This window comes from Myodes glareolus, chromosome 26 (assembly GCF_982192425.1).
Source record: "Myodes glareolus chromosome 26, mMyoGla1.1, whole genome shotgun sequence".
NCBI lineage: Eukaryota > Metazoa > Chordata > Mammalia > Rodentia > Cricetidae > Myodes > Myodes glareolus.
In genome coordinates, this window is record NC_142051.1 from 45014967 (window position 1) to 45034380 (window position 19414).

At 46.0% G+C, this 19414-nt stretch overlaps 1 protein-coding gene across 1 annotated transcript in view; it reads right to left on the reverse strand.

Moving 5' to 3' along the window:
- The window catches only part of Syn3 (synapsin III), a 413622-nt gene that overhangs the window by 27677 nt on the left and 366531 nt on the right, over nucleotides 1-19414 (reverse strand). Inside the window, exon 8 of the mRNA XM_087902074.1 lies at nucleotides 2969-3111. Within this exon, the coding sequence (XP_087758200.1) occupies nucleotides 2969-3111 (143 nt within the window). The remainder of the gene's footprint in view (nucleotides 1-2968; nucleotides 3112-19414) is intronic.

A 19414-nucleotide genomic window follows, 5' to 3' on the forward strand; every position in this document is an offset into this window, starting at 1 on the left:
TCACTTGAGAAGGGGTGGATTTTCAATGTGAACTTGGGGAGGGGGTACATAAGACCAAACGTAAAACCTCGCAGGTGGAGGAGAAGCTCCTGGCTGAGCAACTCTGGACAAGAGTGAAGACTGAACGTGCTGGAGTTGGTAGAGTTGTTTCCCACTGTTTCAGGCACAGGCTGAAACTGTTCACATGGATGAGGGTCAAGTGAGTGACAGACGGGGGAAGTCAGCTTTTTCTTAACCGGCATAGGAAGAACAGACAGCAATCAGGAGGGCACAATTGAGCCACATGGTACTGGATGAAAGTCCAGACAGCAGTGTGACTTCATTAGAGTGTTACACATGCAGATGGATCTATAGAGAAATAATCACGGATGCTTGTATCCGAGCGGGCAAATATGCATATGTATGTCCTGGCTGTGCATTAGGAGCGTTTGCCAGCAGTGACACCCCTGGGGTAGCTAGCAGAAAGGCCTAAGTGCGGAGCAGGATGTGGGCCAGAGGAGGGTGAACGGTTATGGGCAGGGAGGACATTCGCCGCTCAAGTGTGGTATGAGCCCCATCCCTTGGCTGTGGACCAACCCAGGGTCCAAGAATCTCTGTAACCAATGACAAATTGGAGCTATCAGGCCAGAAGAGTTCAAAGAATGCAGCGATGAGGTAATCCTTGGAAAAGAAACTGGGGCAAGGTGACATCAATGACGAATGCAAATTCTAACAATGAAGGGAGGAAGGAAATGACACCATGGTGCCTCAAGAATGCACCTGATTGGGGCGGCGTGCATTTGTGCGTGCATGCGTGTGTGTGTGTGTGTGTGTGTGTGTATGCGTGCGCGTGTGTGTCTGTAGGTGAGATCTAATCCCCTGAGACACTCTGAGAGAACATGTAAAGCTGTAACAGCTCTGGCCTGCCCTGGGGGAAAGAACTGGGTGGTTGACTGACAGGGTGGAAGAGAACTATCCCTTGGAAATCGGCTTTATCTCTTTTATGGGACTGTGTCCTTATTGGCCAATTGCATGTATCTTTTCCAGTGTCTCAGGAAATGGTACAGTTGCAATCAAGTGCATGGGTCTCAAAGCCTAAAATCTCCCCTACACACACACACACACACACACACACACATATATGCACCTGTTGAGGCTGGGGAACCCTGGGTGTCATCCTCAGAAATCTGTCTCCTCTGCAACAAGGTCTTTCATTGGCTGGAGATCAACAATTAGAATAGGTTGGCTGGTCAGGGAGCCCCAGAGAGCCTTCGTCTGCTTATCTAGTGTTTGGATTATAAGGGCTTATGATCATACCTATTACTTTTGTGTTTTGAGAAAGGGCCTCACTATGCAACTCTGGTATCCTGGAACTTACTATGTAGACCAGGCTGGCCTCCAACTCACAGAGATCCACCTGCCTCCCAAATACTGAATGAAATTAAAGGTGTTCGCCGCCACACCCAGCCTCATACCTGGTACTTTTATGTGGGATCTGGGGATTGAACTCAGATTTTTGTGCTTGCAAACCAAATGCTTTACTCATTGAACCTACCCCTCCCCCAGGCCTATTTAAGATCACACACACACACACACACACACACACACACACACACACACACACGTATGTGAGTGAGCATGGAAGCCAGAGGTCAATCTTGGGTGTTGTTCATCAGGAACCATTGACCTTGGTTTTTGAGACAGAGTCTCTCACTGTGGCCTGGGGCTTGCTAATTATGTTAGACTGTCTGGGTAGTGAGTCCCAGGGGTCCTCCCCAAGGCTGGGATTATAATCATGCACCATCACATCTTTTTAGATGGATGCTGGGAATTGTACTTAGGTCTTTATGACCTATCTCCCTGGTCTCTGCCTGGCCCTTTACACAGAGATATGTTTTTCCAATGGCCTAGGCAATCCAGGTGGTAAAAGGTCATGGCAGACAATGCATTCATGAATAGGCACAGCTTTGTTTGACTTGACATCTTAACAGAAGCAGGTGACAGCTTGGCTTGCCCACAGGAGTCTCAGGCAAAAGCTATGCTGCACAGAAGCACTCGGATAGACAGACTGCCCAATGGTCCATGGCTGACCACTGCAGTTTCCTGATATGGAGCTGTGCTCACAGTCAGTGCTGCATAAAGCTGACTGTTGGGTCTCCCTGTCTGAAGTGGAAACAGTAACAGCATTCCAAAGTGAAGGGCACAGAGACCCAGACACAGCCAGCCTTTCCTCCTGCTCTAGAGTCCCACTGAAACTGATGGCTTCAGTCCCAGGTTAGATCACCATTTGCTGACTTGAAGCAGATGCAGGGGGCTGCCTTTGTCACCTGGCATTCATAGCTTTTCCTTTAGAGGCAGCACCTCCACTTCTGCCAGGCCCTGATCTTGCTCAACTTGCCTGTCTTCCTGCTTGGATTTGCCATAGTGGTTTTCTGCCCTCAACCAAAACGGAAGCGACAGATCACACTCTGAGATAAGTACTTCAAAAAGACTCCAGTGGATTCTTCACCATCGGCACCGTGAGCATCAACCACGCACACTGCTATGTACACGGGGCCGTCCTGAATTCCAATGCTTCCGAAATCAGTAATTTAGCAGGATTTTGGATTGTTTTTTAAACTTTCCAATTACCCATGATTTTATCATGAATTTTCTTAAAGACAAAACATGTAGTATTCAGAAGCAGTTTTTGTTGCTTGCAACCAGAGAATTTGGCGTGACTTCCTAATGAGTCTTGCTGGTTCCAGAAATTAACAGATTGCTTTTCCACACACCAGGCCATACAGCTTCATACCGAAGTGAATTCCAACCCTTCAGCAATGACTCCTTGATTTGCACAAATCTACACACACACACACACACACACACACACCTTTATAGAGAGGTCTATCGGGCTAAGTTGCAACAGAAGCAAAGGACAAACAAACACAGCATCATGGTAGAAGTAGGCCACTCCCACCTTCCTCCCAGTCCCTGCCCACTGACTCACATGTATGCCTTGTAGTTGGATCCAATCTTCTGTATGCGGATGTCATACTTGGAGTCGATAAAAGCTTCAGTGGTGGCGTAGGTTTTGGCCATGGCCACCACACTCGTGATGTCCTGGTAGTCATGCTGGTTTTCTACTTTGATCTGTGGGGTAAGAAGGACATGTGAGTGTGGCTGCCCAGACCAGGACAAGGTACTCCTTCAAAGAGAAGGTCACCTGACTTGCAGGGACATAGACGCAGGAGGTGAACAATCCCACTACCTGCCTTCCTGAGGAACGGAAAAGGAAGGGGCCGGTTCCAGCTGGGAAGGCAGGGGCTCTTGAGAGAACAGGTGAGCTCTGAAGGGGTTCAGAATGATTAATACTTTTATTTTGTTTGAACAAAGGGTCTCTCTATTGTAGTACAAATGCTCCCTATGCTGATTAGATTGGCCCCAAATTTGTGGAGATCCTCCTGTCTCTGCCTTCTGAGTGTTATGCTGGAATAAAGGCATGCACTACCATGAATATACATTCCGAATGTGTGGCTGGCTGGTGATGTGGGAGGTAGGGTCATAAGGAACCTTAGGACCTCTCGGGAAGAATAGCTGATCACCTGGTTGCTGGGGGTAGGAAAGTGGGCACAATGGCTGGGTGGTATCCTGGGGAACAGGTCCTGCTAGCTTTGATCAGATGCTTAGGTTTCAGGCAGAAGGTCCAGATGCCACAGAAAGAGACTGGCATTTAAAGGAGCAGGTGCCTTAATTTATGTTTTCAGAGCAATCACTCAGTTGTATAAGGGGTTGAATGGGGGAGTGTGGTAGGCAACAGAAAAACCAGTTTGAAAAAATGTGGTGTGTGTGTGTGTGTGTGTGTGTGCACGCACTTGCGCCTGTGTGCATGCATGCTCAAGCATGTATGTGTTGTGCTTGTATTCAGTGGATGCTACATGTATGGTATGTTTTTGTACACTCATCGGTACTCGCTGTGTTTATACCTGGCATGTATACAGTAGTGTGTACAAGTGTGTGTTTGGATATGTGCATGCAGTGGACAGGTTGGCTTTGTAGTTCAGAAGCTTGGGGGAAACACTTGCCCTGTTTACTGGGTTGGGGCCAGGACCACAGGGTGGTGTCTTGCGGTAAGAAAGAAGTCTCAAGAGAGCTCCTCAGACCAAGGGCGGGGTACAAGGTCAAGGCTCTGTGGCAGTGGCCTCAAGACACTGCAGAAGCTGAATCTTAGAGTCCGTGGAAAACAAGGTGGAGTGCCCTTTCCAGAAGGCCACAAGGGCGCTACTTGTCTAGACTGGTCTTCCTGGCTTCTCTCACATTGTCAGTGGAACATTCTAACGCTGGACCGGACGCAGGTAGAAACCCCAGAGTGCTGAGTGCAGTGGCAGTCTGGATGGAATAGTGGAAGAGCGGAACTGACCCTCAGGGGAACATTCTTCTTTCCCATGCTTCCTGCCCTTTGCATCTCTGCTCTGAAAACACTATCCCTTCTATGGTATCGTCCATTCACATTTGTGCCAAGTGTACAAAGGCACCTGCAGGGGCAAGGCACGCCGGCTACACATATGGTCTTTCTACAGATGTGCAGACTGAGTTGCCTTTATCCAAAGTCAGTGCATCTGAGCGCACTGCCTACAATTAAATCCTGACCCAAAGGCCCAGCTCTGTTGCTAACCAGCTCCGGCCTTTGCAGGTACAGACTTTCTTTACTCCATGAGGGATTCTAAACAAGCAAGCCTTGGCAAGCCTTCTTTCCTCTTCACCCTTGAAGAGCACAGCCTTCCAGTAATGATGCTCAGGCACATGCTGCAGAGAAAACAAGGTCAGCCAGGAGGATGTCCCTATGTACAACCCACTTTCCAGCTCACAGCCCCCCCCCCTCTTTCCAGCTGTACCAGAGGCAGAAGTGTACCTTGTTCCTTTGTCTTAGGTCACCAGAGGCTCTGACGTCTGGCTGTCCCTACTCCTTTTAGCAATAGGACCCTTCAGCTTAAGCTGAGCATCTGGTCTCCAAGATACAGATGCTTTCCTTCTGGTATCCTTTCCAACTGGCTGTGGTGAACTCATTAAGTTCTAGCTTTCTCCTTTTTATCCAGCCTGGCAGTTAGGATAAACAGATGGATAAATTGAACCTCAATGAGCCTCCTCTAGATAATCGCTCATAGACACACCCAGAGGTTTATCTCCAAGGTGATTCTAGATTCTGCCAAGCTGATAAGCAGCATAAACCACCCCACCTGCCTCGGTGGTGACCCATTCGTAGAGTTCTTTGAGTTGCGTCCTGCTCTGAGTAGCATGAACTAGAAAAAGCTTTGTAGTTTGGTTTACACACCACTGTTCTCTCCTTTTTGGTGCCTCCCTTACAGTTGACAGTGCCTTGTCTCCCTCCAGTGCCCTTCGGATGGTACTAGGGCTTCATCCTTAGCCAACGTGTGAGTTCAGGTGCAGGGATTCAAAGTTATCAAAATGAAAGATCCCAGGAGAGAGCTTACAGGGAGGACCTGCATGGCACAGCCATGCTTCCGAGAGAGCTTACAGGGAGGACCTGCATGGCACAGCCATGCTTCCGTCCCCAGTGGCTTTGGGAAGACGAAAGCTTCTGTACGGTGGCTTCCCAGACCACACAGGAGGCATGCATCATAGGCTGCCTTGGAGAGGTCTGTTGTCCACAGAACCCTTTCTCTTGTGACCTGAGGACACATGGCCACCAGAATAAATACCACACTTGCCCTTTCCCCAACACCTTAGTGTGTCCATGTGGTAACATCTTGGTGCTTTTGTGTGACCAAAGAAAAGGTGTGAATTGTAGGCCAGGGCTGGCTTTCCCCTTGCTCTTGTCCTTTTCCTGTTGGCTGGGATGTGGCCCACCATCGGCTTCATGGATAACAAGTGGATGATTCACATGGTGGAAGGAAACCGGTCCCTCGAAACCAGGGAGGCGTCACACCAACCCTGGGTTTCTTTTTACCCAATTCCATTCGGGGAAACAGAAACTTCTGGTTTGTTTTGACAATTAGGCTTTATCTCAATCACAATCTAAACCTTAAAGTGCACCTGGGATTTTGTTCATAGTGGGGACAAAAAGAGAACCAAAAGAGAAAGTATCGATAATTACAGCTTAATCAGTGAGCCAGTGTGTCAGCCCACCTTCCTGTCTGAATAGTTGGGGAGGGGAGAGTGTCACTCATTCTGCCCCCTCCAGAGCTGGCATAACTCTTCCATGGGTTCTTTCAAAAGAGTCAAACGTCCCTAGCAACAGGCTGCTCTTTCTTTTCTTCTCTTTACTTTTCCTTTTCTTCCTTTTCTTTTTTCTCTTTCTTTCTTTTTTTTTGTTACAGAGGGTTCCCCAGACTGTACAATGCTGGGGTTCCAAAAAAAAAAATCCTAGCTCTCCCCTGGGTCTACCGTGCCTGTCTCCCTTTAGGTGCTAAGCTTCTCAGGGGATGGACAATGATTTTTGTTCAAAGTCATAATATTCATGTCTGGCACAGTGTAGGTTTTAAAAGGTGTTTTCTGGAATGAATGTAAGAAGCTGGAGGGAGACTAGAACTTTGAGTCGGGAGAGTATTATGGCAGAGGAAGACATCAGTGAGTCAGAGAATGAAAGAAAGTGCGCTTTGGGGTGTACATTTTTTCCATCAGGGCTGTGTGTGTAAGCCCACAGTTGGGGCTATGAAGCATCCTCAGTCATGGTCCACATTATTCACAGAAGTCTCTCAATCGGGCCAGAGCTCACCCACACAGCTAGTCTTGCTAGCCAACTTTCTCAGGGCTTTCCCATCTCTGCCTTCAAGGGAGAGCTCCTTGATGGAATTACAGGCAGGCTGCCACGCTCACCCACAAGTTATGGGGGTTCTGGGGATCTGAACTTTAGTCCTCACACCAGCATGGTGAGGGCTTAACCACAGACCCATCTCCCCAGACACACTGTACATGTATGTCTTTCTATAAAATGAAGTTTTTCGAGTGTCTAGGCTGGATCAACCCTGTTAGAGGGTTAGAGCTTCTGTCAGACGTTCCTGGGGACATAATGGAATCAGGGATCCTGGAGAGGACTCTGAGATGGTTCTTAGGCCAGGGACGGAGGCTGCTGAGGGTCATGAGAAGCACAGCTGTGGGAGGTAGAGCTGGGCCCCAAACAGGGAAACTTGGTACTCTGCCCGATTCACTGACTGGAAAAGCCTCCAAGGGTTCCCAAAGATGTGATAAAAACAGGAAGGCCCAAATGAACTGGGATGCAAGGGGACCCATGTGCTGTGCAGAGTGTGGGCTCAGAGAACTGCAGAGATGCAGCCTTCCCACCCCCTCTTGACTGCACCCCTGCTTTTGTCTCCCCTCCCCGCCTCCCTCTGCTTTCTCATGTCTTCCTTCCTCATCCCATCTTTCCTCCCCTCAGAACATCTTTCCCTCTTTTAGCATGCTCCATCTTCTTGTCTAATTTGTTTCTTACTTTCTCTGGTTGCTCCTTTCACCCCGTTCTCTCTTTCATCTTCAGCTTGCCCTTCCCTCTCTCATGTCTAGGCTCCCCCTGCTCTCTGTCTTCTATGACCCCTCTGTCTCTCCTGCACACTGTCTCCACCATACTGATGCTCAGGGTTTCCCCGGCCTGTCCATGACTGACTGTAAAAGTGCCTTTCTTCTCTCATGTGTACGTGTATATGTATATATGTATATATACACGTACACATGTGTGTGTGTGTGTGAGCATGTACACACACACTACATCTTGAGGAGAAACTAGGAGGGAAAGTATCCAAAGGCAACAAGAGGAACTGCAGAAGGGCCAGGATTCCAGTCAGACTCTTCCAGCAGAAGTCTGAAGACCTGAAACTCCAGCATGGGACAGGAGGGTGACCTCCATCCCCAAGGGACTGTTCATCATGTGCTCAGGTATCTCCAATGAGTTTGGGGCTTGTGATGGTCCTGGCAGCTACTTCTTCTTCAAGAGCCTCTATCTTGTTTCAGTATGTGTTGGCCCAAGAATGAATGAATGGTCCAAGTGGGTGGTCTTGACCTCTCTGCCTGTGTCTGCTCTTCATCTACGTGAGGATGGAAACAGATTGTGGTGCTGAGGGTTACAGGCTAAAAAAAATGTTAACTTATCAAAAAAAAAAAACAAATCTAGAAAAGCAGTGTTCCCATGGTTACTTGAAATAATCCTGTTATTATGGTTTACATGGTGTGTAAGCCACCATGTGCTATATTGTTGAGTCACTTCATTGTCAGTTTTTAGAGATGCTTCCTCCATTTGACTCATTTACTTTTTAATTATGTGGTCATATGAATGAGTAAGTCTAATCGCCATCCAATCCTCAGGAGTTTGCATTTGGTCATTTGCTTAGAGTAATGCGGTGTTTTGAATAGGAAGTGTCCTCCCCACAAGCGCATGTGTTTGCACCCTCGGTCTCCAGCTTAAGGAGGTTGTAGAGCCTCCTAGAAATGCAACTTAGCTGGCTGACATGAGGCTACAGTGGTCCAAGAACTTAGTAGATGCTATTTAAATATGTAAACATATTTTTGTAGGGGTGGGACTGGAGAGTTTCTGGCCAGTTCCCATCTGACCTGAGATCCCTACTCTCTAGTCCATTACTGAGAAGCTAGAGCAACAAGAAAAGACCAACAAATACATACATATACATATTTAAATAACATTTACTGTGATCTTGGACCTTTGCAATGAGCGTTGGCTTTCATGATCCTACACAGCAGAGAGGTGAAATGGGATTTGGATGAGTGTGAGGAAGGTAAGCTTGCAACTGGAGGAATGATGGTAGAAAATGAAGTGTTTACCTATGCTTCTACACCAGCAAAACCCCTTATCAACTATCCGATTAAAGTATACCAACTTCTATTGAATACCTAGAATGTGGTAGGCATTATGCTAGAGAAGTCCTTGGTCAATTATTATAATTTAATTAAAAATCATAAACTTCTTACAACATAGTTACTATCTCAGATAAGAATTAAGGAAAGCAAAGTTCAGAGAAGTAACTTAAGGCCGGTCTGAGAAAGCCGGTCTGAGAAAGGTCCACCAAGATCAAGAGTGATATAGAGCTGAGAGCACCAGTTAACAGAATGAGTTGGGAACACAGGAGCTAAACACTGACTGGGAAAATGCAAAGCTGCCCTCTGGAGCTGGAATAGTCAGTCATCCAAGTCCAAGGAGAGATGTGGACTTTCAGGATTTCATGTATGACAATTACCTGGAAGGATTATCTAGAGGCCGGTAGCTCCCTATGGATTTCAGCAGGACAAATACTGTGTTGAGCTGCATTAGTAGAGGCAAGGCAGTTAACAGGTATCAAATCCCATGGATAAGACCAGCCAGGCTCCTGCCCCTCTTGTGCACACATACTCCAGCCCAGTACCTGTTGTCATAAACACTGTTATCCCCTCTCAGCTAAGGGTTTTGAGTCCTAATTTTACCCAACTGTAGCTTGAAAATATTTGACCAAAAATTCCGTTTCTACTAAATACATAAAAACTTTTTTTGTTATTATTCTTTAAACAACAACAATAATTTACCAAGTACATATATCATCTTAGATATGATAAGTAGAAGTGATTAAAAGTGTGCAGGGGTATATAAATGTGTATGCTCTGTGCCAGCATGAAAATATTTTATTAATGTTTTAGTCTTTTTTCCTATTGATAAAATGCCCTAGCAGAGGCAACTTAAGGGAGAAAGGATTAACTCTGGCTCACGGTTCGAGGTACACAGTCCTGAGAAAGCAGCTGCTCAGGTCATATCCATAACCAAACCCAGACAGCAATGGGTGCCTCTTAGTGATTAGCTTGCTTTCTCCTTACAGTTCAGGGTTCGCTGCAGAGGGAATAACTCCACCCACCATTAAGACAGGGCTTCCCATATCAATAAACTTAATGGAGATAGCCCTCCCAGCCATGCCCAGATGTCCATCTTCCTGCGACCCTAGACTCTATCAAGTTGACAGCATTAACCATCACGATGAAGAACATGAGGAGCTGTGAATTTGGTGTCTTTCACGACAGAACCAATCCCTCATGGGTTCTCGCATATATATATATATATATAGTTATATATAACAATATATATGTTATATATATGACAATATATATAACACATATATATGACAATATATAGCATATATATTGTTATATATATATAAAAACCAATATATATATATATATAAACAATCAATTAACTCCCTATTGTTCTCCCTGAACTGTTATAGATGATTGCTATCAATTGAATCTGAAATTTCACCAAAGACCCCTGTGTTAAAGGCTTCCTCCTCAGCCTAGGGTGCTATTGGGAGGTGGTAGGACCTTTATGACATGGCCTAGTGGGAGGACTTTAGGTCATTGTGGTGTGTCATGAAAAGGATATTGGGATCCCAGCTCCTTCACTTCCCTGTGTTTCCTAATTACCACCATGTGGGTAGCTTTCTCTCGCACCCTCCTGCCACAATGCACTGCTTCACTACAAGCCCAAACAGCCAAGGGCTGAAACATCCACACTTGTGAGGCAGAACAGCCTTTGCTCTTTTAAAGTTGATTATCTCAGGGTTTTTTTTTTTTGATAGTAACAGAAAATTGACACACAGTTGTTTAAACCAACAAACTGTTAATGGTGTCATAGAAAATGGGGGAGAGGATGTTGTGGAGTAAGATAAATCAGGGTGCGGTGGATGAGGGATGCTGGGTGAGAAGAGGAACCACCCAGAAGATGGATGAAGTCAAGTTTGAACAGAGATCTGAGTGAAGTGTGTGTGTGTGTGTGTGTGTGTGTGTGAGTGTGTGTGTGTGGTGTGTGTGTGTGTGTGTGGTGTGTGTGTGGTGTGTGTGTGTGTGGTGTGTATGTGTGTGTGTGTGGTGTGTGTGTGTGTATGTGTGTGTATGTATGTGTGTGTGGTGTGTGTATGTGTGTGTGTGGTGTGTATGTGTGTGTGTGGTGTGTGTGTGGTATGTGTATGTGTGTGTGTGTGGTGTGTATGTGTGTGTGTGTGTGGTGTGTATGTGTGTGGTGTGTATGTGTGTGTGTGGTGTGTGTATGTGTGTGTGTGTGTGGTGTGTGTATGTGTGGTGTGTGTATGTGTGTGTTTGTGTGTGTGTGGTGTGTGTATGTGTGTGTGTGTGGTGTGTATGTGTGTGTGTGTGTGGTGTGTATGTGTGGTGTGTATGTGTGTGTGTGAGTGTGTGTGTGTGTGTGGTGTGTGTGTGTGTGTGTGTGGTGAGCCATGCAGGCTAGGAACTGAACACTTGTACAGATGCATTCCTGATGGAGGGAGGGGCATAGAGCTACATCCAGAATATGCTGAGTGATTCTGGGGTCCATGGAGTTTGAGACATTTTAAGACACTAAAAGGACCTAGAGGCAGTTTACATTTGGAGGAAGTTAAAGAAGAAAATGCCATCTGCCTTTCTGCCTAATCAATAACTGGTACAAGGACATGGTTCATAAGTATTTGTTTAACTTGAACAACAGCAATTTAACACAGCAGAAACTGTATGCTCTTGGTGGAAAGTACATAACGAATTCTTAAAAAATGAATAAGGAATCTGTGTATGTATATAGATTGATAGTTAATGACTCCATTGTGGGAGTCAATGCCAAGAACAAAGAACAAAACATGATAATGGAAATGCTATTTGAAAAGCTCCAAGATAACAATAATGCCAGCATCATCAGGAGTTGAGATCCTCCCTTCTCCTCACTGCCCCTGCTATCCCTCCCTCTTTTCCTCTCCCCGCTCCTTCCTCTTTCTTTTCCTGCTCCCATGTTTGCCAAGTGCTACACCACCCAGTTATATCCCTAGCCCTAAGTGAAAAAGAAATACAATTTGAAAATCATCAAAATTAAATTAACTCTCTCTTATCTAAAATTTGAATTGAAAATGTCAGTGTAGATTTATGTTCTACTTTTTCCTATGCCCTCGAAAAGACCTAGAAGTGGCCAGCAAAACAGCAACAAACATGCTTAGCACTTTGATTATGGTCCTTAGAAAAAAATGTTGTTATCTTGAAAGGAGCCGTGGCTGACCCCAAGATTTAGGTAAAAAAATATGTGGTGAGCTGGAGGCATCTCATCATGGCAAGCAGAGAGAAGCAGTCAAATCAAGATCACGAGTCTGCCCGAAGGACTTCTAGAAACCAAGGATGGATCATTTGAGTGCCAAAGAGAATAAGAAATTCAACAGATTTAAATACATCGAATTGTTAAAAATCTATGACTTAAAAATAAGTGATGGTTACCTTTGGAGTTAACTAGGGCACTGGGCTAGTAAAAGGATGAAGAAATCTTTTCTGGTACTACGTGGAGGGGTGAGGACCAAGGAGAGCATCCTTTGGCAAACCCTAGCAACAGTGCATCAAGGCAGCAGTGGTAGATGCCCAGACTGTTCGGGAAGGATTTCTGGAAACTTCCTAAGGTGTGGGGCATGAAGACAAAACCTGAACTCACAGGTCAGCTTAACATGAGAGAGAACTCCTCAGACAGGGCTGTGTCTCAGGTATGATGAGGGATAACATCCTTACCCATTCAAGGAGTGTACTTTTTTCATCTCAGAACCTGACTTGCATGACGTCTCGGGATCTACCTGCCCAGCTTCCAGGGAAGACAGTGACATCTTCATGGGATGCTACCAGCTAAACTTGGAATGTAGGAAATGCTATAGAAAAAATACCTGTTTTCCATCCACTAACTAAATGACATAGAAAAAAAGACCCAGTAAGAACAGAGGAAGAGGGGCTGATATAGCCATACTAGCTGTGAGAATTCAGGCTTTGTTTGGCTACAGCCAGAACAAGGGGGCTACAAACATGGTGGTGCATGCCTGTCATCCCAGTACTTGGAAGACTGAGGAAGAATTAAAGCCAAACTGGGCTATACAGGTCAGTTAGGGTTACATAGCAAGACTCTTACTTAAAAAAGCAACAACAATAACAAAATCAGCCAAACAAAAGATCCAAATGAAAAGGGGAACTCTAGAACACTGACTGTATGTTAAGATTGTGGATTATTAGGTTTTAGGTGTAATAGTGGCATTCGGCTATGTTACAGCAAAAAGAAGCTTTTATGTGTTAAAAATACATTCCGAGCTATTTCTGGATAAAATGACATGCGATCTGGGATTTGCTTTGAAACAATCCAGAGAGCCATAGACACAGAAAGAGGAAGGGTGGCTGCCAGGACTGAGGCGATGGGGTGGGGGTTGGTAGTGACTTCTGATGGGGAAGGAGCTCGAAGATAGAGTTCCAGGGTGCTCCTGGCTCCCGGCTGAGCAAATGCCAAGAACAAAGAAACTCCAGTGAATCACATACTTTAGAAGGAGGAATTGCATGAGAACCAGATCTCGGGTTTTAAACATGAAAAAGTATCTAATGTTTGAAAGGAAACGAGGGTGTGTCTGTGAAGCAAAATTGACCGAGAAAGGATACTGGTGGAAGCTGAAGAGCGACCATTTCCTTCTCTTCTGTGTGTACTTGAGAACTTCTATAATAAAAATTTAAAAACAAGTAGGACGGAAAGAAAAAGACAAAAGGGGTGAGGATATAAAATTATAGTCAGAAGAAGGTTAAAAGTGCAAATAGCCATGCCTGGCAGCGGGTGTGGGCCCTTCTTTGTGTGTGATAAACAACAGTTAAAAAAAAAAAGCAACTTGGGTCAAACATGATCCAGTTCATCTAAGAGGTTTGGAGAAATCACAGCCGTTCCTGCAAAACAAGCAAAAACCGGCATCCTTCCACGTTTTTCCTGGGGGAGGGGCAGCTGTGCCTACAACCAGGTGTTCTCCAGTGACTTCAGTCTTACACTGCAGACACCTCTGGTCCCCCTCTGTTCCAGTTACCAAAAAAGAACCTTGCATATTATGGTCTCCAAACAGGGCTGGCATTGCTCCTTCTGATGAGGGCTTGCAGGTCCTTGCCTTCTTGCTGGGTCCTCACGTGAAGAGAGTGGGAACAGGCTCCCCAGGGGCTCCTCTTAAAGGAATACTAAACTCAGCAGGAGGGTCCCACCCTTTACACTCAAGAAAACCTCTCAAAGGCAGTGGTGGTGCACACCTTTAATCCCAGCACTCGGGAGGCAGAGGCAGGTGGATCTCTGTGAGTTCAAGGCTAGTCTAGTCAACGAGAACTAGTTCCAGAACAGGCTCCAAAGCTACAGAGAAACCCTGTTTTGAAAAACAAACAAACAAACAAACAACAACAACAAGAAAACAAAAAAACCCTCCAAAATACTATTACGTGGAGGCTATAGTTTCAGCGTGAGTCTGTGCATGCATGTGTGCATGTGTATGTGCGTGTGTGTGTATATGTACATGCATGTGTTCATGAATGTGGAGGTACCCATTCAGAGGTTAGAAAACAGCCTTAGATATCCTTCCTCAACCTTGTTATTTTGCGATGGAGTCTCTTCCTCTGGAACTCACCAAGTAGGTGGAGCTGGCCAGAGTTCCAGGGATCTGTCTGTCTCTAGATCTTCCCAATGCTGAGGTCACAAACAGGCACTAACATACTTGACTTATTTATTATTATTTTTTAATGTGGGTCCCAGGGATTGAACTCAGATCTTCATGCTTGCAAAGCAAGTCTTTTGCTGACAGGGCTATCTTGTAGCTCAACGTGAGCTTTCTTGTTCCACGGCTCGTTCCAAAGCATCTCATATCCTCCTGTCTTTTCCTTAAAGCACCATTCAGGGGAAGCTGCTTTTAAGTGATCAAGGGAATGCAATTTTGTAACCACTTTGATCCACCTTCCATAAGGTGCACTTCTGTAGTTGAAAATATATTACACATATCCGATCGAACAAGGGCTACAATAGAAAAGAAAAGCTGGAAAAAGATAAAGGTCTCCATCCTAGGAGCCCTATGCGGTCTCCTGCTGGTAAGACTTCTTTGCACTTCACTGGAAATAGTCTATGAATATGCTCACTCAAGGAGATGAAAAGTGAATCTTTCCCGTCTCAGTTAGAGCTGAGCACAGGAGACAAAAGTATCATCTCCCAGTGGGTGCTAGGACAGAGAGGACTGTGTACCAGACAGGTACGTGGACAAGATGGCTCTGGAAGTGGGAGAGAAAAGACTATGCAGAGAACAAGGTTTGCTGCTTGGCCACCCCCACGGCTGCTGAGCGCTTCAGCGGGACCCCAGCAGATAGGGCTTGTTGGACTGGTGTGGATCCCTCCCAGGCCATCTGCTGAGGAGCATCGGAGCCACGGGAAGCGGCCAGCACCACCGTAATTCTGGGCTCAAAAGGCAAAGCTCAGGTATCTTGATGGTGTCCTCCCACGGTTCATAGGTGGGCAGCCTGGTTTCACTGTGCTACCAGGAAGGCATATGAGATGTGCAGCATAGGAGGGAATGACTGGATCACAGGAAAGGGTTACGGTGGTTCTCATGTGACCTGTGGACCAAAGGTCAGCATCTGGAGATGAGACACTGTGCACGGGAGGTTCCTTCAAATTCTGTAGGCAGAATTTCTTTTGTGACTCTGGTTGGTTCTGGAGAGTTGACTATAAAAGATCAGCAGGGGCCGCTCCCTGCTCCCCAGCCATGAATTCCTCCCATCAGGAGCCATCATCAGCTCAGTGTATGGTTTTTGAAGCCTTAGACTTTGCAGTGACTTTTTATTTTAAACAAATTACCTAGCTTCAGAGATTTTGTACTGCAGTAGAAAATGGATGTGGATGAACGCGCTGCTTTTTTCTTTCACTAAAATCTAAGTGTGTAAGGCTCCATGTGTGATGGTCTGTCTTGTCCCTTTAAGAGACAAGCCCTGCCCCCACTCCCTCCCCAATCTGGAGGCAAGTGGATCTTCCTTCCACTTTCAGCTTGCGAGCTCCTTCCTTTTCCATCTCTCTACCGAATTGGTAGCTTCTCTTCTCCTCTCCTCTGCCCCTCTTCTCTCTCTCTCTCTCTCTCTCTCTCTGTCTCTTCTCCCATCTCCCCTTCCTTCCTTTCCCCTCCATAACCCACTAAATAAATACCCACTTTCTCCACATGGCGTGCCTATTCATCTCTCTCTGTCACCTGTCCGCGGTTCCTCTTTGGACTGGCTGACCCACTAAGGTCTCTCATCCACGGTGCGGCTCCCTACCTGGGATCTGCTGCTGCCACTCAGGGACATGCAACGTTTTCCTTCCTTTCTTTCTTTCTTTCTTCCTTCCTTCCTTCCTTCCTTCCTTCCTTCCTTTCTTTCTTTCTTTCTTTCTCTCTTTTCCATTACACCATGGTCTTGCTAGAGAGGCAATCTGGTAGAAAGTTGGAGAATACAGGCTCAAATGTCAACCCCATCACTTATTTACTTCAATGATGTTGGGAAAGTTTATCAACCTCTCTGGGCCTTACTTTCCTTGTAGCCAAATGTAAGTAGCTTGCTGTTGGCTGGTATTGAACACTGTAGTTGGACATTATGCAAGACTCTACATATAAATGGTCCAAAGATTTGTTGGTTCGTCACAAGTCATAATATCATTATTCTTAATCCATCTTAAACCTTACCATGCAATGTAGGCCTTGGCCTGGCACAACGAACATTTTTCGGAAGAGCCAATGATGGGGTTATTAGTGTGATCTGTGGGTTCAGGGGGTGCACAGGTGCTGAGACCCACAAACCTTCACATATGGTGGACACTGAGGGACTCGTGCTGGAAGGAGAGATAATCTGGCTTCCTTTGAGACGAATGCAGAAATGGGGACCAGACGCCTCCCGGAAGCATGGTATATGAGCACGTTTGAAGCTCCCTGCACCACTTCAGATCCTTTGAAAATCTTTACAGTAAGTGCTGGTCTGCTGCTCACACTCCAGCAGTAGATCCCAAAAGACCACGCTTAGAGCATGCTCCTTCCTGCTAGGGCCAAGGCACACTTTTTTTTTTAAAATAAAAATAAACACACGAGGTAGTTTACTGACCCAGGTTATTGATCAACCAGCTAAAAGTCAAAGGGCATCTGCCAATAACAATATCGGTTCTGGGCAGTTGCTCTGTGGTCTTTCTTTTTGGCAAGAGGAGACAGCGGGTCTTTTGGCTACTCCGGCTATTGCTTGTTAGAGATAATAGAAACATAAAACTAGCACACAGATGGAGACTTGTTTTTCTGTTGCTGTACCAGGAAGGCAGGCATCCAAGTCACTTCAAAGTCACATCAGTTTACTAAGAAACTAGCTAGATGGGGTAAAGGGGGCCAGGCTTCTCGTTTACCTCCTAAATTCCTAGTGTAGCTTTAACTACACTGAAAAGATAGGAGTAAGAATAGGTTCTAGGGACTGGGGAGATGGTTGAGTCCCCAGTTGCCTGCTGTGGAAGTCTGAGGACCGGAGTTCAATCCTCAGCACCTATGCAAAAGCCAGGTACATACTTATAATCCCAGAGAGGAACAGGCAGGTCCTTGTTGCTTGCTGGTCAGCCTCCTGCCTAGTCAACAAGCCCCAATTCCCAGTGAGAGACCCTGTCTCTAAAAGCAGGGTGGCTGGCTCCTGAGAAATGGCTCCAGAGGTTGATCTCTGCCCTCCACATGTATGTGCACCTGTACATACATGAATATGTACAAGAACTCCCTTCTTCTTGCAAAGGGGGATAGGTTCCATGTAACATTACTGTCAGTCCATACTCATACTCTGGCTCAGAATCAGTACTTGAGCTTAGAAGACCCCAAAGGTTAGAAACTGAGAAGACCCCAAAGATCTAAAGCTAGGAGAGACATACAGGAGTTATAAAAGTCCTAAGTCAGTGATTCCCAAACTTTCTGGGTGTGTCTTAACCAATTTAGGCAGTTTTAAAAAAGCATTCTTTGACCAAAAGATACCCATTTCATTTATGAAGGGATTAAAGCTAACTAGTTTAACAATTACTTATATATTGACTACTTGGTAACTATTCCAAGAAATCCCAATGAACATTATGTTTCATTACTGGAGATCTTACAATTACTAACTTTTCCTACTAGACCACAGTCTGCATATCCACGACACAACACAGTATGCCCAATAAATAGTTACTGTGGAAGTGAAGGAAGGAAGGAAGGAGGGAGGGAGGAAGGGAGGAAAGAAGGAAGGACTAAGTTGATGCCTTTCCTCTTTGGATGTGGGAGAGTTAGGAATATAAGAGAGGAGAAATTCTTCTCGCCTTCTACAAAGGTTACTGAAGGTTGGGACTTTGTGGGGTGGATCTGAGAAGGCTTCATAAAGGACTTGGGACTGGAAGACAGTATATGTTCTCATGCTGGGGAGGAGAACCATCTCTCACAAGCTCATGTGTTTGTTTGAACACTTATTCCTCAGCTGGTGGCACTGTTTTGGGGGAGTCTCGGAAATTTTAGGAGATGGAGCCTAGATGGCGGATGTGGAAGGCCTGGCTCTTCCACCGAGCTCTCTTTGTTTCTGGACCCACTGAGATGTAACTGTGCTGTGAGCTCGACCGCTAGGGACTGAGCCTCAGCTGCCAAGCCTTTCCCACTGTGTGGTTTGAAGGAGAATGGCTCCTACAGGCTCATGTTATTGGAATGCTTGGTCCCCAGGGAGCAGAACTGTTTGAAAGGTTTAGGAGGTGTGGCCTTGCTGGAGCAGCTGTGGTCTTTTTGCAGGAGGTGTGTCACTGCGGGTGGGATTTGAGGACTCAAAGGAATATAAAGTCTCAGCCCTGTCTTGCATTCCTGCCACCATGCTTCCCACCATGATGATCACGGATTAACCTTTTGAAACCATAAGCCCGATCTCGATGAAATGCTTTCTTTTGTAAGAGCTGCCTTGGTCATGGTGTCTCTTCACAGCAATAGAATGGTAACTAAGACACCACTGTAATTGGTGGGGCAATTAACAGCGAGCTAAGACAAATCCATCCTCCCACAATGATTGGGGACAACGAAACTGAGCTAAAACAAGCCCCCTTCTTGTAAGTTGCTTCTGTCAAACATTTTGTCACAATAAGGGAAAAGGTAACCAAGGGCCATGTCCAAACTCAGGAGATCCTGGTGGAAATGTGAAAGGGCCATGTTGTCCTTCACACTTCACAGACAAGGCCGAGACAAACAAAGGGTTTATTTGAGGTCATACAGCATGAATTCAGAGTCCTGTGACCTGTCTTCCATACTAGGACTCTAGCTTGAACCGGGTTATCAAAGGCAATTTTTCTCCTTCTTGTCCCTCCCCCATTTACTCATCTGGCTCTTTTTTCATGCTGCACTAGCAGATAGGTTTAATGCTAGCATGGTGTTAGCATCTGAGAACTTCATGGGGCAGGTGCCCATTCTCTTCCTGGAAGGACCTAGGAGGTCAAACTCTGCCAGTCAAACTCCACTGCCAAAGCATCCTCCAGCTGGAATTGCAGCCCTGATGACTCAACTCAAGGGCCCCTTGGCCAAGGCAGCTTGTGCCAGAGGACCCCAGCGTGGCTGAAGATCACCGCTGACTCATAGGGCAGGCTGCCACCATCCAAATCACCCACTCCACCTCTGGCTGGAGAGGAAGGTTGGGGAAA